Source organism: Petromyzon marinus, chromosome 8 (genome assembly GCF_048934315.1).
Source record: "Petromyzon marinus isolate PM22_M1 ecotype Great Lakes invasive population chromosome 8, UKy_Petmar_22M1.pri1.0, whole genome shotgun sequence".
NCBI classification, from domain to species: Eukaryota; Metazoa; Chordata; class Hyperoartia; order Petromyzontiformes; family Petromyzontidae; genus Petromyzon; species Petromyzon marinus.
This window is the reverse complement of record NC_133674.1, coordinates 15,401,320-15,423,297: the sequence shown is the minus strand read 5'-3', so window position 1 is coordinate 15,423,297 and position 21,978 is coordinate 15,401,320. Positions and strand designations below refer to the sequence as shown.

The 21,978-nt window shown below is 44.2% G+C and overlaps 1 protein-coding gene across 1 annotated transcript in view; it reads left to right on the top strand.

Annotated features, from left to right (window-relative positions):
- The window catches only part of LOC116940275 (guanylate cyclase 2G-like), a 35,582-nt gene extending 18,674 nt beyond the window's left edge, over nt 1–16,908 (top strand). Inside the window, exons 14-22 of the mRNA XM_032949852.2 lie at nt 2,440–2,595; nt 3,736–3,910; nt 5,018–5,158; nt 9,637–9,829; nt 10,423–10,597; nt 11,080–11,178; nt 13,760–13,851; nt 15,302–15,421; nt 16,296–16,908. Of these exons, the coding sequence (XP_032805743.2) occupies nt 2,440–2,595; nt 3,736–3,910; nt 5,018–5,158; nt 9,637–9,829; nt 10,423–10,597; nt 11,080–11,178; nt 13,760–13,851; nt 15,302–15,421; nt 16,296–16,457 (1,313 nt within the window). The 3' untranslated portion in view covers nt 16,458–16,908. The remainder of the gene's footprint in view (nt 1–2,439; nt 2,596–3,735; nt 3,911–5,017; nt 5,159–9,636; nt 9,830–10,422; nt 10,598–11,079; nt 11,179–13,759; nt 13,852–15,301; nt 15,422–16,295) is intronic.
- The last annotated feature ends 5,070 nt before the right edge of the window (nt 16,909–21,978 follow it).

The following is a 21,978-nucleotide window of genomic DNA, read 5'->3' as shown; positions in this document are numbered from 1 at the left end:
ATTAAAATAATAAAAATATAAAACAATAAAATGATCACGACGTTTCGACTGCAACACAATCATCATCAGGTGTGAAAACCACAGCAAGAAAATTTTAAAAAAGTGGCGGGTTTTTTTAACGTTAGCACCACGGAGAGCGATTTGACAGTTTGTTCAGATGGACGAGTCCATCTATGTTCGGAAAAGAGGAGGGGGAGACGAAAATTATGGATGCGGTCTGAAAGCCACCATAAGCATGAACAATCAATTAAGTCCTGAAATGGTTGATCAAAACCTTCCAATGATTGCTAAGCCAGAATCCATCTTCTTGGTTGAAACTATCTCTGTGTTTGTAAATGTGGATAGCCTCATGAACGAATCTCTCATGGTAGCCAGATGGCTTGCAAAGAACCTCTGTCTTGGAGACGTAAATGTCATGTGAGCCTACTGAATTATAACAGTGATCTGCCACGGCCGAGGTGTTGGTCCTACCATGTTTTAGGTCTGCTTTGTGTTCACTTTTGTCATCTGGCCACATGGCCGGCCTGCTCAAGACCAATTTTTCGACCACATCAATTCCATACACCCAGCCATCAGATTTACCATGGAAGTCGAAAAGATGGCAAGCTACCTTTTTTGGATGTCCTAATAAAAAAGAGACCTGATGGTTCAATAAGCCACTCTGTCTACAGGAAAGCTACCCATACGGATGCTTACCTGAAGCCGGATTCCCACCACCATCCATCCCAGAAGAATTCCCTCATCAAGACTCTGTACCATAGAGCCCAATGCATATCCGACCAGGAACAAATAGCCAGTGAACTCAAGCACGTACACCAAGCTCTTAAGGCTAATGGTTACTCCGACTACACAATCCGCAAAGCTATCACTCCAACCATGAAGAAGGACCCTCTTGAGGAGCCTTTCAAAACCATCACTTTACCCTACATTGCAGGGATCACAAAAAAGATCTCCAAAATCTTGAATAAATACAAGATCCAGGTCCGATTCAACACATTACATAAAATCCGTGATCTGGTTCCGTTTGTAAAAGATGTGATTCCGGACATACAGTACCCTGGTGTCTACAAACTAAGTTGCCTCTGTGGTAGTAGTTACATTGAAGAAACCAAACGACATGTCTCGGACCGCATTCGTGAACACAAAGCAGACCTAAAACACGGTAGGACCAACACCTCGGCCTTGGCAGATCACTGTTATAATTCAGTAGGCTCACATGACATTGACTTCTCCAAGACAGAGGTTCTTTGCAAGCCATCTGGATATCATGAGAGATTCGTTCATGAGGCTATCCACATATACAAACACAGAGACAATTTCAACCGAGAAGATGGATTCTGACTTAGCAATCATTGGACGGATTTGATCAACCATTTCGGGTCTTAATTGATTGTTCACGCTTATGGTGGCTTTCAGACCGCATCCATAATTTTCGTCTCCCCCCTCCTCTTTTCCGAACATAGATGGACTAATACTCGTCCATCTGAACAAACTATCAAATCGCTCTACGTGGTGCTAACGTTAAAAATAACCACCACTTTTTCAAATTTTCTTGCTGTGGTTTTCACACCTGATGTTGATTGCTTGTGTTGCAGTCGAAACGTCGTGATAATTTTATTGTTTTATATTTGTATTATTTTATTGTTTCCCTTCTACATGACTTTACCCAAAGAACCAAGAATATTAAACATGTGTTTTAATATTTACGTGTTCTTTTTAATGTAGGGCCACTTTATAACATATGCAACATGCCCCGCACTAGCTTAGTCCGGCACTGCGTGGCGTAAAGTGTCGGTACTCGGATCTCTTCCAGGACATCTGGCCCAGGCAACAGAGCAGGCCCAATACCCCTCCAGAGGGGGCTCTGTAGACAAACTTGTAACGCCATACTTAACACTTCAGACCAGGATAGATACAGAATGTAACAAGCAATAATTGTTTAAAGTCAATTTACGTTGGATTGTGTAAGACTTTAATCACCCAGAATGCGTCTGATCTAATCAGATCGTAGAAGCTAAGTATATTTGAGGCTGGATAGTGCTTGAATGAGCGACCACCACGAATAACAGTTGTCAGAGGCTGTGTGGATACGTCGTGAGCTTTAAAACTAAATCTGTCATTGTACTGTGCTTCTGTGCTCCTGCATCTGTTCTGTCTGCTTTCACAAAACCGTACTGACCAGGTCCTTCTTGTCTAATAACAAGTCCCAAAAATGTTTCCTTCTTTCATCGCCATGAACATTATGTATGCATGCATGTTGACCTTCCCCATCGTACGTAGCTCAACCGTGCTAATTGGAGGTGCTAAACCTTCCTTCCCCCCTTTGTAATACACCACTGCAATGCAATCGTCACCATATCTTGCAACAACAACCAAACCCCCCTATTACTGAACTCAAACACCCGACGAAGCGACTGCCCCGTGTGGTTGTGCTCGCAGAGCTGTTCTGGACATCACCGGAGCTGCTCCGCATGGAGATCTTCCCGGTGAACGGCACCCCCAAGGGGGACGTGTTCAGCTTCGGCGTGCTCATGCGCGAGATGATCTACCACGAGGACGAGGGGCCCTACGTCGGCGTCGACATGGAGCCCAAAGGTGCTCGACGCACGCCGTTCCTTTAGGGAATTGCTTTCGCGCAGAGCGCCACATACACAAGAAGTATTTTGTGGGTGACGTGAGTAACGGACAAGGTCATAATCCGGCTAGCTGGAAACGTCCTGCCTGGCTATCTAAAATATGGGTCTCCTGTCAACAGATGACGTCTACATTGCGTGCAGTGGACAATTCATGAATGACATCACGTCTAGCCACAGTTGGTCCTTCCACATTGAGCTGAAAGAACACGGAGTGCTGGCTCCACAGCCCCGGAGCCCGAGGCCCGGACAGGAGGTGTAACTTTAGTCACGTGTTGGCCGGGATCATGACGCTTTGGTCAGCTAGTTGCAGCTTTGGTTTCCCCAGACAATGGTTCACATGGCAGTGTACTTGCAGGGTACACGACAAGGATGTAGGTGCATTTGTGCGCCACTCAACACCGTGCAGAGCGCTCATTGCACGAAACAATTAATTACACAAAGATTATTATGAATACGGTATGCACTTCGTAGCTCTTTTCTCTAAGCACTTCGGCATGGTTAAGCTCAATACAGAGTTATTTTGGGTTCAACAGTGAATTCCTATAGTGGCCAGCAAATTGCGATACGAATCTGGGTTTGATTCCCGGCCACAGGTAACATCAGCGGCAAATTATATGTGAACCAATCCTGAGCCTGCCATAGCCAAGCGTGCGAATTGGAGGTGCAGGGGAAGGACAACAAACTAAACACGAAAAGAAGTTCTAAAGAAATGAGTTTTCAATCTCGATGATTTAAAAGTGCATCGCTCCAGTGGCTTCCTAATATCGGAAGGAAGAGCGTTCCAGACTGCCGCAGAAGCGCACCTGAAAGTGCACAATGCCATGACCGTCTTTGTTCGTGTGCTCGCTCATAATAATTTTTCCAAAAATCTGTGTCGGCTACGCAGGAGATCTTTTTTCATTTTTTATTTGACACGAGCTTGGTAAAAGGCACGAACCGTAATAAGGGAGGGGTGGGTGATGGTTACAGAAATTCTGCAGACCAAAGTCTGAACTCAGCACTCCTGGGTTCTGAGAACGGGAGAAGATTATGCTCACTGCCCAACTCATTGTGTCTGACTGTCCGTGGTCGCGCATGGCACGACGTGACGGCGCTCCAGAAATAATCGACCAGGTGCGGGAGGGGAAATGCTCGCCTCCTCTGCGGCCCCTGCTCACGGAGCGCTGTGAGCCGCGCATTCAGGCCCTGATCCAGCGTTGCTGGGACGAATCTCCCGACCGCCGGCCCGACTTCCACTCTATCGCACGCATGCTGCGCTCCGCCAGCCCCGAAGGGTATTGACATTGACCTTGATTTGACATTGATTCTCCAACAGCGCAGGCTCCACCGCACTCCCAGTAGTGGCTGTCTCCATCGTCATCGTAATCGTCATCACCGTCATCGCCGTCGCTCGCTGAACCACAATCGTGGCAGATGCGCCGCTGATGCCTCGGCTGTCAACAACTCTCTCTCTCTCTGCACTCTTTGTCCACCGCAGCCTTTGTTGTCAGGTGTTGTGCCGGTTAATCTGTCCATGTTATCACATTTGTCATCCACTTGATGTTGCGTCATCCTCTCCTTTTATATTCTTTTACCATGCCCGCTAAGATAGTGTTGGGCTGTCGCCCTCTTTGTGTCACGTGTCCATGCCACTGCAGTTTCCGTCACTATCGTCAACGGCGGTTTGTGTTCCCCAACCTTTGCTGTGATTACAGTTGAAATGGATACGATTGTGCGGTGAGATGTTGTGTTTAGTACTTTTAATAGTAAAAAATTTTTTTTATTGATAACCAGGGGATGGCCCATTTAGACCGAGTATCTTTTTCAAAGGAGACCTTGGTTACAAAAATATATAAATTACAGAAGCAACTAACAACACAGCAAATAACCCCATGAGTTAGATGTGAGATAATTTAAACTGTATACATTAATTATATAAATCGGTAAATATACACAAGAGAGATAGTAGATGAGGTAGGAGGCGACGATTTAAAAGCATTTGCATTCATCGACATTAAATTGAAATGCCATAGTCGTTCAATGTGAAACAGGCATTATATTGTTTGAGGTTCATGAAACATCGTGAAGGAATGTTCTCCAAATCTAATATGCGCTCTCGGCATCGTACACAGAAATGTTACGGTGCGTCTCAGGTTGTGTGTCGGAAGAACTCACTGGAGCTATGCACTTTTAAATCTAGAATTAAAACGCATTTCTTCAGAACTGCCTTTTGTGTTTAGTTTGTTGTCCTTAACCCGCACCTCCGATGAGAGCGGTTGGCTACGTACGGCGCGAAAGAAGTTCAGCATATGTACGTGCATCGTAACGACGTCTGCATCCAAGTCTTAAAGTTATCCTGTGCATCTGTTACGTACTGGGTACCTGATGCTGGGGCGTGGTAGACACAGGAGCATTTTGGACAACATGGTTTCAAAGTTGGAGAAGTACGCCAATCACCTGGAGGAGGTGGTAGAAGACCGCACGGCCCAGCTGGAGAGTGAGAAGAAGAAGACAGACCGTCTGCTGTCCAGCCTGCTGCCGAGGTACCGGCTATAGTTCGTTATCCTTCCCACGCGCACCTCCGATTAACGCGACTGGCTACGTGCAGTGCGAGAAAAGTTCAACATACATGCATGGTGCATGATACATAAAAGGTTTTTAAACGATATTTTATCCTATTCTGTCTGCCATGCTGTCCATAAGTCTTGGAAGAGGTCGAAGTACGCCACACTTTACCCCGTCACACACCACCTGCTGATCGGCAAACTATGTAATATCGATCTATACTGCTGGATGGACAGAGACGGGGGTGGAGGTGGGATTTAGACGCTTTGCCCATTATTTTTACCGCAAAATGATATTTAACATTTTTTCTCTTTTTGAGAATCAGACTCATAGTACTGTGCTTGTGTGTTTCATGGTATACGATACGTATCCTAAATCCAGCCTGCAGTCGTTGTTGGTTCGCCTATAAATAGTGTTTTAATCGGTTGTCTATGAGCTTCATCAAACAAGTTATAAATGGCATGTGTGATGGCAGACTGATGTGTCTGCAATTCTTCAAATCAGCGCCATCGCCCAGTTGTAAATGATAGGAATGATGGAGATACAATTCCACGATACATAGGTCTGGTAACATTGATGTAACAACTGACCCAGCTTTTTCATGAACAAATGTATAGAACGTATTACAGACATTTGGAATTATGAACCACCCACAGTGAGATTTCATTAAAAAAGTAACAAACTACAGTTTAAAAGACGGGTCAGGCACGGATGAATACTCTTACCAAGGCTATTCACGGTGAATTAAAATCGATTTTACAAATATTACATTGGAGCATTAAAGGCATCTAAATAAATTGAGGTAGTCTTAACATCTCAGATTTGTTGATCACATCGTGATCATATCAACTAATGCAAATGCACTCTTGAAATCATAAGAAAAATTCCTCATCAATAAGGGTGCAAAGTTGGGCTAATGTGAATCATGGCCAAAACAAAAGTAATGTACAATGAGTTGTCCGAGCAATATAATTATTGGAGGGACCCAACTGGGAAACACGACAGAAGAAGTCGAATGCGGCCAGTTAGTTATGGTGGATCAGGATCTAAATGGTGAAACCAAGAAGCAAGCTATAATTGGTTGAACTACTTTTGGAAAAATGGAATTTGAGTAGGAAAAGTAACCGAACAGTTTGCCTGAAGAAGAACGTTTGTTTTCAATCAGTTCACATTTCCTACGATGATATAGAGGGATTGGAAACTGACAAATAAAATATAATAAAATCTCAAAAAGTACATCCAGAAGCATCCTGCGATATTTAGTGAGAGAGAGAGAGAGAGTAAGAGGAATGCATGCATCAGAGAACAAATTAAAATCACAGATCGCATAGTTGGGGCTGGACACGTCGCTAGAATGGTTGACATGTCACTACAATGGTTGATGGGAGTGTCGAGATTAACTCACGTGTGGGAGTGAGATGAGTTGTGGCAATGGCCTTGGGAGGCCTTCGTCCAGCAGTGAATAGAATACGGCTGATGACAATGAAAAAGGAGTACGGCAGATTTTAGCTGTCGCGTGCTTTCATTAAAAATAAAAAATGCTTAACATTTTGAGACGTGTAAAGAAGAACTATAACTGTCAGTCTTAAAACAGCGCCAAATTCAAGTGGTTATCGGCAACACTTACCATTTTATGAGACGCAGTGTATATTTACAAAGCGTTTGAGCAGAAAGCTTTTGGGAGTCTGTTCAAGATAAAATCAACATTCTCAAACCGAACGCAAAATATCTCACATTTACTGTACATACAGTGAGGGAAAAAAGTATTTGATCCCCTGCTGATTTTGTACGTTTGCCCACTGACAAAGAAATGATCAGTCTATAATTTTAATGGTAGGTTTATATGAACAGTGAGAGACAGAATAACAACAAAGTCCAGAAAAATGCATGTCAAAAATGTTATAAATTGATTTGCATTTTAATGAGGGAAATTAGTATTTGACCCCCTCTCAATCAGAAAGATTTCTGGCTCCCAGGTGTCTTTTATACAGGTAACGACTTGAGATTAGGAGCACACTCTAAAAGGGAGTGCTCCTAATCTCAGCTTGTTACCTGTATAAAAGACACCTGTCCACAGAAACAATCAATCAATCAGATTCCAAACTCTCCACCATGGCCAAGACCAAAGAGCTCTCCAAGGATGTCAGGGACAAGATGGTAGACTTACACAAGGCTGGAATGGGCTACAAGACCATTGCCAAGCAGCTTGGTGAGAAGGTGACAACACTTGGTGCGATTATTCGCAAATGGAAGAAACACAAAATAACTCTCAATCTCCCACGGCCTGGGGCTCCATGCAAGATCTCACCTCGTGGCGTTGCAACGATCATGAGAATGGTGAGGAATCAGCCCAGAACTACACGGGAGAATCTTGTCAATAATCTCAAGGCATCTGGGACCATAGTCGCCAAGAAAACAATTGGTAACACACTACGCCGTGAAGGACTGAAATCCTGCAGCGCCCGCAAGGTCCCCCTGCTCAAGAAAGCACATATACATGCCCGTCTGAAGTTTGCCAATGAACATCTGAATGATTCAGAGGACAACTGGGTGAAAGTGTTGTGGTCAGATGAGACCAAAATGGAGCTCTTTGGAATCAACTCAACTCGCCGTGTTTGGAGGAGGAATGCTGCCTATGATCCCAAGAACACCATCCCCACCGTCAAACATGGAGGTGGAAACATTATGCTTTGGGGGTGTTTTTCTGCTAAGGGGACAGGACAACTTCACCGCATCAAAGGGACGATGGACGGGGCCATGTACCGTCAAATCTTGGGTGAGAACCACCTTCCCTCAGCCAGGGCATTGAAAATGGGTCGTCGATGGGTATTCCAGCATAACAATGACCCAAAACACACGGCCAAGGCAACAAAGGAGTGGCTCAAAAAGAAGCACATTAAGGTCCTGGAGTGGCCTAGCCAGTCTCCAGACCTTAATCCCATAGAAAATTTGTGGAGGGAGCTGAAGGTTCGAGTTGCCAAACGTCAGCCTCGAAACCTTAATGACTTGGAGAATATCTGCAAAGAGGAGTGGGACAAAATCCCTCCTGAGATGTGTGCAAACCTGGTGACCAACTACAAGAAACGTCTGACCTCCGTGATTGCCTATAAGTGTTTTGCCACCAAGTACTAAGCCCTCATTAAAATGCAAATCAATTTATAACATTTTTGACATGCGTTTTTCTGGATTTTTGTGTTATTCTGTCTCTCACTGTTCAAATAAACCTACCATTAAAATTATAGACTGATAATTTCTTTGTCAGTGGGCAAACGTACAAAATCAGCAGGGGATCAAATACTTTTTTCCCTCACTGTATGGTGGCTGGACAATATGCCAGTAATACTTCAGTTTGTTTAACATGTAACGTTTTGCAAGTTAACTGTCAAACATGCACATTTTCAGTGGAAGGTGGCTGAGCACACGTGTGTGAAAATGTACATATTTTGTGAAATTGCTTTTCACACTTTTCAAGTCTCACGGTGCTGGCATCTGTTTCCCATTATTCACTCAGCATAGGTGGCATCTTTGCTTTGTGGGGGTAGGGAAATAAGGGCTCTGTTACCCCCCCCCCCCGCTCCACCCTCCGCTTGGCTATCGTCTGTTAAAATCAAAGGTATTATATTAAATTAAAGTAATATTCACCTATTCTCAATCCACTGCTGGATTAAGGGTTTTTTTTGTATTGTTTGTTCTTGGAACTTTCCCAGCGGCCCCTACTGGACATCTGTGAAAAAGGGGCTTCATAGCTCATCGGATGCCTCAAGCCTAAATATTTTGATCCTAATCTCCGCAGAGCGTGCTGATCACTGGAGTGTTTGTTCCATACATCACTGAGCTGCTGGCCGGTGCAAGTTAGTGAAGGGACAGCACAGGGCTAGTTCAGGTATCACTCACCGCTGTTGTTAGCCATGGCTGTCACTCAAATTCAGGTTCATAGCGCAGTGTACCAACCACCGTGTCAACGCTACACCGCTTACCGTGAATTATTTAGGTTACAAATGGCATTGCTCAGTGAACGGACCCTACAGCTAAGTGCGTTGGATAAAAAAAAAAAACCCCAGCAGGGTAATCAGAGCCGGGGATGCAAACCCTTGCCTTCTGTTTGCTGAAGGAAGCGGCCTCGTGTTCTGGTCCCTGCGTCTACAACGTCTCCAAACAAAAGGTGGTTATTTTTTCCCCAGCTTAAGATCTACTGGAAAACATACGGGATCGCTTCAGCCCTGGGCCTGCTGCCCTAATGGCCTCCTTTCCCCATCTGCCAAGGGGTCACTTAGCCCCCTGTAAAGTATACAACATCAAACGGCAAGATAGCGAGAGGTGGCGGCAGCTTGGGAGACCTTCATCGAGCGCTGGATTGACTATGACTTATGACGGTGACGATGATGACGGCGTCAGTGGTAAAAGGTTGGCGCTGCCCGTGGCTCACAGTGTTGTGGGGTCCCTCCCTTTGCGCCAGTGTTGTTGTGGAACAGCTGAAGGCCGGCAAGACCGTGCAGCCTGAGCACTTTGAGCAGGTGACCATCTTCTTCTGCGACATCGTGGGCTTCACGGCCATGAGCGCCATCAGCAGCCCACTGGAGGTCATCACCCTCCTCAACGACCTCTACAACCTCCTCGATGACATCATCAAGGAATACGATGTCTACAAGGTCTCATTCATTGTCCGGGAATCATTATAACACACACACACGCACACACAAAGATCTCCCATATAAGCTATGCAGACTGTGAAAAGCACGTGCTGCTGAAGAGGAACTGTCAAGGTTGAGATGGCACGCGAGGGTGTGCCGTGGCCAGCACCATGCCCACCCACCCTCATCTCCCCAGTGCTAATGTTTACACACTACACCGGGGGGTTACTAACTTTAAGACCGAGTAAACTTAGGGGAGACCCCGGACCGCCTCTGATATGGCCAACGAAGTGTTCGCGTTGGCCAGACTCCCACTAAGTATTGTGGGTGGACATATTATTACTATTGATACAAAACGGACAATAACGCCCTTTGTTTAGCCAAGGACGAGCACCACTGAATCGCAGGGCTCGTTTTCATGAAGGTCCTACAGCGTGGAATATTTGACCAATCGTTTGTGAAGTGAGGCCGTTGCTGCACTCTAAACCTCTTGGACACCGCACAACCCCTCCGCCTAAAACGCAGTCAATACGTGTTGTGCTGCTCTCCCGCGCATTGGGCACCGGCCGGTGAACTGACCTCAATCGGATTTCCCCCCTCCCCCGCCGCAGGTGGAGACCATCGGGGACGCCTACATGGTGGCGAGTGGCCTCCCCGTGCGCAACGGCGTGCGGCACGTGGAGGAGATCTCCATCATGTCCCTGCACTTCCTGAGCTCCATCATAAATTTCCGCATCCGCCACCTTCCCAAGGAGCAGCTCAAAATTCGCATCGGCGTCAACAGTGGTAATTGAGCTGATTATAGCAAGGAGGAGAAGGAGGCATTGGTAATGCCCGACCTCCCATTAGCAGTCACGAGTCACTTTTGCTAAACCAACTCTCCGATTTGTTTTCGGGTTGTGTCGCATGTTGTCCGGCATGCACCAGGGCATGGGCCCTGGTGAAATTTATGAAACCCCCCCCCCCTCCCCGTTTGCCTGAGCCCCTGTTCGTAGCTCAGCACCCGGGCCCCTTCGGCTTGTGGGTCTCAGTGTAGTTGCACTTCCTGCACCCTTGATAGCTACACCACTCACTAATTGGGGAGTGTTAAGAGTCGATGGAATGATGCATCCTCACTGACTTTAGCATGCATTGTAACTTATCGCACCTGGCAGAGAACAACTTCCCATCACTTCAACAAAATGTGGGATTTCCCACGGCGGATAGTGTGCCGCGAAGTGCTTTACTTGAGTGCTATGTTTATTACCTTGCCGTTTTAATGCCGTCAGGTTCGGTGGTGGCAGGAGTGGTGGGGAACACCATGCCCAGGTACTGCCTCTTCGGAGACACCGTCAACGTGGCCTCACGCATGGAGAGCACCGGTTACCGTAAGCAGAGCACGACCAATGTCGTTGAGGCCGTTTCCATTCGTGAACATTTACACCGTTTAGATTTTCACATGTCGCGTCTTTTACAGAATCACCGCGGCGATACGATGACCCGTCGTGATTCAGGGTCACGATTCAATTCAACATTCTTGTTTAGCACAGGGGTGAATGGTAGCGCCTCTAGTGGCTACAGGGGTGATACAAACCCATTATATGCAGCAAATAAAAATCGAGATACGTCAGGTCTTATGCATGCATTTCGATGCACGTATTGATCGTAAGCATAAGAAGCAATTATAATTGATACATCGATGCATTATTTTCACGCATTATTTGTGAGATCATTAATATTTTTTTTGTCATGGAAATTAAGTGATCCTTGAATGACTTCAGGCCAGAAAATATTTATAGGAAAATATATATTAATAACAAGTGGGTTTATTCGTAAGAATTGTTTTTGCCGACAAGTCGAGTGGCAGGTGGTCAAATTCTATCATCTCAAAATTGCAAGGTCTATAACTGTGAAATACATAACTCACCTTTATGTTAGGGTTACTTACAATCACTGCAAGTCACTGACAAAATGCAATAATTTAACAATGTAAATTTCACACAAAATATCACATTTATTCGACACGGACACGCAAAAACAACTATTTTATTAGCAAGAGAGTAATTAAAATTGCATCTGGGTGGTTTGTGCATCTCCTCAGTCAGACAACCGTGTTGGCATCTCTGAGCCTCCGGTTCAAATTCAACTTTAATTAATTTCCACTTTGATGCTTTGGTAAAGAATCTCTTGCAGCCAGGTCCGACGATAATTTGCAGCACAAAGAAAGCATTGACCGAACTGCAGCATCAATTCTCAACTTGGCAGTGTGCGTGCACTTCGTGGCTGGGCTGCTTGAGTGTTCATGGCTCCATGACATTAGTGGCTGCATTCTTGCAGCAGGCACTCGCTTTTGAGCATTGTTTAGGCCCTCTCGGAGCTGCGGGGAAAACAATGTATGTGTGTGCTAACTTCACAGTGCTCTGTGAACAATGTAAACGGCACTCGTATGAAGCCTCCCGAGGAATATCGAGTGAGGAAAATATCCTCCAGACTCCTTTGTAAACGCTGCTTTTCACAGACACAATATACCCATGTTAATAAGGTACGGTTTTAGACTTACACAGGCGTTGGTGGTGGACCCCTGTAATCCAGTACTGTGGATCACGCAAATGCTGTGAAACTCCCTTCTTTTGGGCATCTACGAGCTGCCATGCCCTGGCTTTCCAGGAGAAGGCGGTACAGGAAAATGTTGACTTATCTCCATCTGCTCCATCTGTGTGGGATAGAGTGTTGTCCCTTCACATATATGTGTTTTCCTCGGGGTGCTCCAGTTTCCTCCCACATGTAAAAAAAAAAAAACACAAATTAATTGGCTGAACACATATTAATATATAGAGGACTGCAGAGCCTGGGCAATTGTTTTTTTTGCCGGCTCACTGCCAGGTTGCAGCCTTTCCGCTCGTGTGTGGTTCCTCCGCGCGCCTATGAGTTGATATCTGTCTTCGAGAGTGAGCAAACACCGTGCATAAGTAAACATTCTAATAGATGCCACTGCTGTCTTCATGAATAGCTCTTGGGTTTGATGGTAAATGTTTATAATAAAGCGTTTGTTACTCTAATGAAGTAATTCATTTATGGTACATTGACAAGGCAATGGAGAAATCCTGCTCTCCATTGCATATTATGTGTCCTCCTTGTCACAGCCCTGTAATTACGGAACCCTGACTTGGAATCACCAGAAACAGAGCCTTGATTGTAGGAATTAAGCCGAGGCACTCGGGAAGTTAGTAATTAATAGAGCCTAGGGTCCGTGAAGCCAATTTTGTAATATAATCCTGATGAGGCAAATGAATATGGAGCAAGCTAAAGCCACACACTAAAATCTGACTTTACAACAGTATGCATTTAAAGCCAACACAAACATTTTTGAACATTTTTGTCCTAGGCTACATAAAATACCCCCCCCCCCCCATTATGACTGGAAAGACAAGTGCGGGCCAGCACACACGTACACGTGTACCGTACGTATATTTGTGAACCGTGCTTTGTACTCGGTCTGGAATTGCAATTAAGTTTTGCTCCTTTAACTCCAAATTCCTTGTTTATAAGTTCGTGCTGACTGGATAGGAATGTGAGAAAATAGAGGAACACTTTACATTGGGCTGATTATTTTGCCGTTGAAATGTAAACGCAAACCCTCGTACCTATTAGCATTCGCCTTGGATGAGAAAAGGCAGTGAGTCCAGTGAGAAGTTTACAAAATATGCGCACGCTTTATGGAAATTGTTTTTTTAACACCGCAATGTGCCCAAAATAAGACATCGGTGTACCGATGTATGCCAAGTGGCTTATTAGAGAGAAAAAAGAGACTAAAAATATTTTTTTGGTTGAGATTCATTATTTTTTATTTTAAACAGAGCGGTTTGCCGCGGGAAAAAAAAATAATTAGCGGAGACACATTGAAGTATGTGCGCACACAGATCGTAGATGGTACGCTAACTCTTATTTGTCCTTTAAACACTGTGACAGCTCTGCGCATCCACGTTTCTGAATCAACCGCGTCTCTCTTGAAATCGATTGGAGGTTACGAACTGGTTGAGAGGGGAGCAATCCAACTAAAGGTATGTACATGGATGTGGATATTGCCTCTCATTTGCTTCTGAGAAAGTTGTATGGCCTCAAGAGGAAAATGGCCACTAAATTATCACTTAAAATGTGGCTACTGCATTTATCTAAGGCCATAAGGCTGCCTAAGTAAAAAAATAAACATTTGTCATTGATTTGGCGGCTATAAATGTCAACATCCATTGGTATTTCATAAAGTTTTCTGTAGGTGCATTACTCTCACTAAAAAATTATAGCAATGGTGATGGCCATAAAAAAGTGGGTAGTGCTCGAAGAACATGCGGCGTGGGTGGTTGATGGTGATAAAAAGTCCAGGGAAACCCACACCCGCTGAATCTGAAAGCATGCATTTCCTTCTCGAGACATAACTTGTCTCCGACTATTTTTCAAACTTTCTCAAAGGGCCAGATGAACTTGGAAGATGAGGTAGACTGGAGATGGAACAGATCAGGGTACACATTGCTGTTCAATGAATTGCATACTGCCTGGTATGGCTTACAGCTGAACAAAAATGTAGGTTGCTAATGTAATATAACGTACAATAATCTGGCAAGACAAGAAAACCCTTCTGTAAATAATACTTCTCCGCACATTTTTTTTTTAAATAAAGAAATATGTATCTTGATCGCCACGCTTAGATTAGAATTCCCTGGCGATACAAAAGTTCATGACGTGGAATGACAATGCTATGCTCTAAACACACCATGCAAGCAAGCCATGGTCTCTCCTGCCTGGGTGGCCCAATGTTTTCATGGAGCCTGAGCCAGATATTATAAGAGCATACTTCCCTTGCAGAGTGAATGCGCTTAATCTGGGGCAACCAGGCATCACATCTGATTTGGGTTTTCAATAAGCAAAACGATGCACACAAACCTTTCATACACCTCCACCTAAGAGCACTCTTTCACCCAGTGTAATGGAGCTTGCTGTGAGTGACCATTGTTAAAAGATGCCCTGTGCATATCAGTGTATTTCCTTGAGATCATTTTGCTTTGATCGCTTGTTCAAGTGATCGTATTAGCTTCGAGAAATCAGATACTTTAAACATTTTCAATTGTTTTAATCCCCTTTGTAGTAGTAGTAGTATTATTACACACACACACACGCACAGATGCACTACATACACGCATATATATTTGATATTGAAAAAAGGGTTGAAAACAGAGGAGTAAAAATAAGTATACGCGTATTGCAAAGCCTCATTCTCTGCATTTTGGATGTAAAATGTTATGAACACGTGCAAATATTAAGCAATCTGAGAAACAGTTGGCCTCTGCCACGGCATTTATCAATAGGTATTTGCACACCATGCATAAATTCCCCACCATAGGAATGTGGAATTTACATTGAAGAAACACCAGCAGCAATGACCACGACCTGAGTGTTCATTTGCGCATCGACACATTTGTGATTAGTGTGCCATGCTCACCGTGTGGCGTGTCCCAGGGGAAAGGTAGCCAGCTGACGTACTGGCTGAACGGCAAGTTTGGGTTCCACATGCCTCTGCCAGACTTTGACTACATGGAGGAAATCATGAGGAGCAAGCTCAGCACTGAGAGTAGCCAGGTACGGTGGGCATAATCCCAAGAATGACGGAGCATGAGTGATGGCTGTGTATTAAATATAAACGGGCCGGGGAATGGCCTTGTTATCATCAAGCGAGCAATAACCCTGTTTTGCTTTTAAGCCTGCCGTCTTGGACTTTTTGCAATATTTTGCACGGGCGTGAATAGTATAGGTTGGTGTTGTGTGTAACATCAACTAAAGTAATTCCGAATACTGTATAGTGTGTGCGTATGAATGCATGCATGCGTGTGTACCCTCGTGTTTGTATGCAAGGTGAGATGGTGTTCAAGCCCAAAACAGCTCTCTCCTGTAGAAATAGCAATGATTTTATTTCAGTATATTTTCGTACAGTTGTAAAGTGGTAACTGAAATCGTCATGGACAGTGCATTATTGAATGTCGGGGGGGAGGGGGGGGGTGTAAAAAGAGGAGATGACAATCTCTCTGAAACCACGAAAATCCTAAATCCATTCGGAAAAGAAAATTATTGAAGACCTCGCAATGAACAACGCGAGCGTGAAAGCGGCAAGAAAGTTGTTAATTGGTAAAGAGTAAATTATCATTGTTAGTATTTCTCGGTACAACCACTTATATATAACATCGCTAAATTGTCTTATAGTTCATGTTTATTCAGAATAGTTAATTTCATCTCATCATCGGTCAGTCATATTAAGGTTATTGTGGGTCGCCATCGCTGTAGCCATTGCCACACTTGATGATTTTGTTCCAGTCCTGGTCGTCGTTGACTGAACAGAAGAAAACTGAATTTGACGAAATATTTTCATCGCCGATTTCGGTTACAAATTTGGCGACGGGAAACGCGGACTCACGGCATTCCCCCCCACCACCACCACCACCGTTGTGTGCCACCACAGATTGTGGAGTCTAAAGCCGAGGAAATGGTGCGGGAGCTGGAAAAATTCCAGCTGACGCAGAGAATGCGTCCGCAGGGGAAGAGCGTGGAAGGGTGCAGCACCGAGAATGCCCTCCCCTCCTCTGTGACCGCCACGGATCATGTGTGGGCCGCAACCCAGTAGGGTGCTCTCAAGTCCGAACGGAATCAATAGATTGTCAATGGGTCAGCTACCAATCGTCTTGTGTTGAGCGAGACCCATCACTGAACATTAGAACTCCTCTTATGCGTGGCCTTATTACACCTGTGACTCCTGTTATCCGTTAGATCAATAGGATCTTCGAAAACTCGTGTATTGTCCGTGCCTCAGTTGTTCCTGTTCGTCGCGATCATCCTGAGTGTTTTTTTTACATCCTGCGTTGAGGAATGGATTCCTATTAGTCACACATTTTTCATGGATAAGTGGAGCGCATCGGCAAATGAATGCTATTATCTGTGATTGTAAGTGGCTAAATTCACGGATAACATCGCGGATAACAGGATCCCACGATGTCCATTCCTTACATCACCGTGGATTAGCACGGTCGGCTACAAATGGTGCGAATGAAGTTCAATAAACATATATACGTGAATAAGAGGATTCCACTGCATTGAATTTCTTAATCTCTGTGAAAGTTAATTATATTAATGTGTTTTCATAATCCACGAAAGCCTTTTCAGAAGGGGGCCTGCGTTTTGAGTTTATGCAAATTCCTTTTTCGGGAGTGTTTCGTATGTGGAAACAAAAAGAGAATACAATTATATATAACACCTAATTTACCAAAAAAATTGCCCCTTTTACAGAGCTTCATCAACATCATTTGTATTTTAACTGTATGTACACAGGAGATCCCCACGACATCTTCAGCCCTTTGATTTACACGGGGGCCCCTACTTGGGATGACTGGAGTTTTTTTTGCACAGAAAGAGAGAGAGTAAACCGAATGGCGCAGGCAAAACGCACACGTGTAAAGGGAAACACAAACATGTCAGGGCAAAAAATGCACTGGCTGTGCTGCCTCGCGTGTAAGGCCCCCCCCCCCCCCCCCCCCATTGCCCTCCATTCTGGTGTCACGCACACCCATCGTTGCCATCCTGTTGCATGATCCACCTACCCCACCTTCACGTCACTGAAATGACAGCCATATGCCACAGTACGTGCCTGAAATAACGTTTCGTTCAATTGCCATCGAATAAGCTTTACTGTTGAAACGTAATGCATCCTATTTTATCACACGTCCAGCAGAGAGCATAGACACCAAGTTACGTACTGTGCATGTCGAAGAATTAATCCATTGACATGCAAAGTTCACACAGACAAGACGATATACAGGTGTAAACGTACAGGACTATGCAAGCATGCATCTGCATCTCGATTTCTTAGATCGTTTAAAGCATAATAATACCATTGTGTTCTGATTCGAGACAGAAAAATTGACCGTGTCCAACAGAGTACATTTTCCAGTAGCTTTTTTCAGTACCTTATTTCACAACTGACTGTGTCTGCATGAAGCATAAAGGCACGGACGATACAATTGCTTAATCAATTTTGGATTCGTACAACATCTAAACAAACGTATCGCAAGACGCCGTACAAAAAGCAGTTGTGCCACCTCCAGGCCCCCAGAGATTGACGAGGAATTTTGGTGCAATAATTTCCGAGCATGACTGGACTTCATACGCTGCCCATTCATTTTATTTATTTTAAGGTATTGTACAGTTTTGTGTATGTTGATCATACCAAACCACCACCAGCATGACCATACGGATATCAGTTGAACGAGAAGTAAATGCTTACAGATTAATGCTGATAACAAATGAGCTGCCATGTGTTGGTGCAACAAGACCCACTTCTAGCCCCAGTTAAGGCAACATTTTCCACGGACGTTGTGATATGTTGAATGTCCTAATATATATATAAAAAAACGCATCGTTAGAAGTCTGAATGTTGTGTACTGAAAGTGCATGGTTCCAGTCCACTGTAATTCATCCCAACCACGTGTTTGGATTGAGGATCTGGGCCATAATCCCATTCTGAATCCATCCAAATGAATCCACGTTTTTACCTGGATATGATCTGGATTGGTCCTTCGATCGGATCCTGGATCAAATGGAACAGGATTTACATGTATTGCTTAACAATAGATTTTGTAACATGTTCATAATGAAATAGCAAACACAAAGCACGTGACGTTATTTTGTTGCTGTCAATTACCAAACATTCCTTTATTTATTTAAAAAAAGTCTTGTGGAGTCTGAATAATTTTTTTCAAGATAAATTCTGTATTGGATAATTTGGATATTGCCATCTAAACGATCTATATTTTGCTTCACGTGGGAGGAGGAAACTGACCGTGCACGAGGGGGATAACGCATACAAGCTTTGAGAGGGAGGGCCCATTGACAATTTTCTAGCTACCTCACAGCCGAGCCGGTTTATGTGAAAATTCACAAATCTCTACGCGATCGCTCCAGCAGCCCACAGCCTCCAAAGTTATCTATTCGCAGTTGTGTAACTACATATCCATAATACAGCATAATAATCGATGATTATAAGTCTTAATGTAGCAAAAACTCTTGATTCTAACACTAAACAGTACAAAAAACAAACGACTTGTGATTTGATCTATGACATTGGCAAACTGCTACAAATTGCAATGGTAAATACAGTACCGTACATGGTTAACAAGAATCAACTTAGGGAAATGAATAATTATTCCTGCAACCTTTTTTTAAAACACTTTCCAGCTGAGGTTGAAAGCCTTCATGCATTATTAGCTCTATGCATCTGTCTATAATGAGGTGGGAGGGGGTATGATAACGTGCGTGAAGATACTTCAAACTCAACGAAACTTCAGTGTGAAGTTGTGCCGCTATTAGAGACGTACTAGCCCAGACATGGGCAAAGTACGGCCCGGGCGTATACGGCCCGTTGGGCTTTTTAATCCGGCCCGCCGAATTTGTCCAAATATTATTATTAAATTAAATTTTACCTTTCTCCTGTAATGCCCCCATTTCCCCATTAGATGGCGCACTTTGATCCGGCCCCTCTGTCAAATTTTAGAACCCATTGTGGCCCGCGAGTCAAAAAATTTGCCCACCCCTGTAAAACAAGCCCACACTCTCCGCTGCAGAGCTTCTATCCAATCTTCATCATATCTCTCTGCTAATGCTTCCGAAGACAAACTCATGTTGGATTGTGGTACACAATATCCATGAACATGTTTGATTTTTCCTACTTGTTTACTTCTAGATTATCGGTTACAAAAAATGCATCTCATCAGCCGATTACGATGGGGTGCAATCGTGTCACATTCGGGCACAAGCTCTGCGGGTCTAAATCGCCAATTATTTATATTTTTTTTGCGTGAGTAAATCAGGTCGATCCAGTTACAAACCAAGCCAAAGGTACATCTCTAGTAATCAGTGTAGCATTCCCAAAGATCATTTGTAGCGATCCTATAGTCTTACCAATGTGGTACTTTAGTGACATTTTCATCTCATCTGTTTGCCACTCGAAGTGTTTGATGTTATCAATGGATAAACACATGTAGTGATAATAATAACAATCAAATTAAATGTTCATGGTTTATCCACATAAGCCAATCTATCTTCCACATTAGACCCTTTTTGGGGCCCTGTTGACGCAATCGGCTTACAACTGTGAGGTGGCTGGGTGGCTCAAGAGGTCAGAGCACTAAGCTCACTCTGCTGAGATCCTGGATTTGAATCCAGGCAGCGACCTGTGGTTAAACCGGGTTCTCAAATGGGTTCTCAATGGTCTCAGCCCAGCCACCAATGACTTCGCCAAACTCCCCCCCCCCCCCCCCATCACATAAAATATGCTTGTGCACTTAAATTTGGCTACATTCCAGCTCAGAGTATATAAAATATCGGTTGACTGCCATGTGACAAATATTGTTCTCAGTGGCAGAGCGTGTGAAAAGGTGCTGCCTCTTAACCATCAAAAATAATTTCTCCTCTGGTAACGCGCACAATGATCGCTCACAGACGTGAGGAATCATCGACAAGCACGAAAGGCAACCAGGCAGTGATCCAGCGCCAAATTCCCCCCCCCCCCCTCTGCCACGCTCTGCGGTCCTCTACATATAAAAGTGTTATCGACCAATCAATCATGAGTGTTTACATGACCCCGGGGGCAAATGGAAGTACCCAAAGAAAACCCACGTGTGCAAGGGGGGGTAACATTCCATCCCGTACAGAAGCAACAGATGCAACCACCGCCGTAGATGCAGTTCGATCTACCAGCTTCTGGAAAGGCAGGGTTATGGCACCTGGACGCCCACTGGGTCGGAGTTTTGCAACATTTCTGTGATCCACCAACCTTCGCCTGCACTGTACTGAATAACGGGGCATTCGCAACCACCGCCACCACTACTGTGCGGACTGCAGGGTCACTTGAACGGATCTCAGTAGCTCTGCGATATCCACTTCCACGGGCTAGCCACTAACATGAAGCAGTGTATGGCTCTGAGAGATCAGAAGAGATACTTGGTCTCATGACATGATGCCGATAGCCCAATGGGATGAAATTGGGGTATTTCAAAAATAAGTTCTTAAAATGATCCTTATCCATTTTAGGAGTGGCATTTTTTTTAAATAACAGCATAGTTTAATTAAAGGCTTTTCCTCACTGAACAAGGTAAACATGTAAAGACATAGTGCAGATTGCTTTGCATGGGATTTAATTTATCTTTGCTACTTGACGCCATTTCTCTGTGTTGTGCTAACCTATTAATGATGCATGCGTCACTTATGCTTTACTTTCCTTATGATATCATTTTAAAAGTTGGACACATTAAAACAGCCAATGAAAATAAATGTTCCAGTGAGCAGTGATGGCCTGTGTCACCATTGAAGCATTGCATGACAGAACGATTTCTTGGTATTTGAAGTCAATTTATTTCGCACTTCTTTCATCTTTTACAACAACTTCAACGACGTAATGAAAAGAGACTTTGCAAGAATTAAACGGCACCTTTCAAAGGGCTCGCCAAGGCTGGAATTCCAGGAACAACGTACTGCGTCGCGGATGAAGCTTGGGTCACTTTAAGATCGGTGAGCACAACCGTTGGTGCTTTCTGCATTCACGTAATGTATTACAGTTTAACATATATCCGGGTAGAATTTTTACTTGAAATTTCATTGGAAAATGTCCCTGCTAGTTTATCCAGGTCTAGTCAGGATCTACTGAAGTTGGCTGTCTTCGTGTTGTGATAAGATGAAAAAAAAAACATAACCAGCAACATTTTTCTTAATATTTTTGAGCATGAACAATGACACTGGCTCTCCCTTCGTTGGTTCGAAGAAAATAAAATTGGGTTCATTTCAATAAAGCGCATAACTCGCAGTTGTGTAATGTGTTTAATTTCGATCACTCTGAAGGTAAATATGACGAGGAAGTTTGAAGGGGAAGTCCAATGTTTTACTTGGAATGGCCTGGATTTATGAGGCGGTGGGAACAGCAAAAGGAAAGGCAATAAAAAAAACAGCAGCATTCCCAGCAGACATGGGAGTTGCCAGCAAGAGCAATCCGCTTGCACCTGGCGATAATCAGACCAGTTGTTTTTGTGCGTGTAACTTCAGCGCGTCTACGGTAACTAACGAGGGATGGAATCCAAATATCAGCCCCGAGAGCTGCGCAA